The 902-nt window shown below is 52.3% G+C and overlaps 1 protein-coding gene across 1 annotated transcript; it reads left to right on the top strand.

The window, feature by feature from the left end:
- The first annotated feature begins 27 nt into the window (after nucleotides 1–27).
- On the top strand, nucleotides 28–761 carry LOC123179303 (putative ripening-related protein 5). The gene has a single exon (XM_044591546.1). The coding sequence runs from the start codon at nucleotides 28–30 to the stop codon at nucleotides 568–570; it is 543 nt and encodes a 180-aa protein (XP_044447481.1). The 3' UTR covers nucleotides 571–761.
- The last annotated feature ends 141 nt before the right edge of the window (nucleotides 762–902 follow it).

Consider the following 902-nt stretch of genomic DNA (forward strand, 5'->3'; position numbering starts at 1 on the left):
ATGGCCACTGCAAGAGCTCTAGCCACCATGGCAATCTTCCTCCTGGTGGCGCTCTCCACCTCCCACATCGCGTCCTCACTCCGCCCTGGTCTCGGTGTCTGCCGTGCAAGTGGCTACCTTCCAGGAAAGTCGGGCAACTGTGAGAAGAGCAACGACCCGGACTGTTGCGAGGATGGCAAGAGGTACCCGCAGTACCACTGCTCGCCGCCGGTCACCGCGACCACCAAGGCCGTCTTGACGCTCAACAGCTTTGAGAAGGGCAAGGACGGCGGCGGTCCGTCGGAGTGTGACAACGCCTACCATAGCGACAAGGAGATGGTAGTCGCGCTCTCCACCGGCTGGTTCAAGAACATGGCCCGTTGCGGGCACCGCATCAAGATCACCGCCAATGGCAAGTCCGTGTATGCCAAGGTGGTGGACGAGTGCGACTCCGTCTATGGCTGCGACGAAGACCACAACTACGAGCCCCCGTGTGCCGACAACATCGTCGACGCGTCTCCTGCGGTGTGGAATGCCTTGGGGCTTGACCAGAATGTCGGCATGGAGGGAATCACTTGGTCTGATGAGTGAGTTTCTAAAACAAAGGTGAGCGCAGGTTATTGGTACCTCTTGTCGGTCCAGTGTCATGTATATATTTTTCGTTCTTATAGGGAAGTCCAGTGTACACATATCCTATACTCGGGAGGCTTATCAGATTATGTATATGATTTCATGAATTTATAGAAGAAACGGTGCTACCTATGGTTTAGCACGGATGACAAGTTCACGTTTGCTCTTTGATGATGCATAAAATAAATAATGAGCAACGTGGTGCAAAAAGAATGTGAAACACACGAGACAGACACCTGAGAAAGATACACACTCATTTTCAAGGGTAGCTAAACAAGTATAACAGAACAGTA

This window comes from Triticum aestivum, unplaced genomic scaffold, assembly GCF_018294505.1.
Source record: "Triticum aestivum cultivar Chinese Spring unplaced genomic scaffold, IWGSC CS RefSeq v2.1 scaffold293891, whole genome shotgun sequence".
NCBI classification, from domain to species: Eukaryota; Viridiplantae; Streptophyta; class Magnoliopsida; order Poales; family Poaceae; genus Triticum; species Triticum aestivum.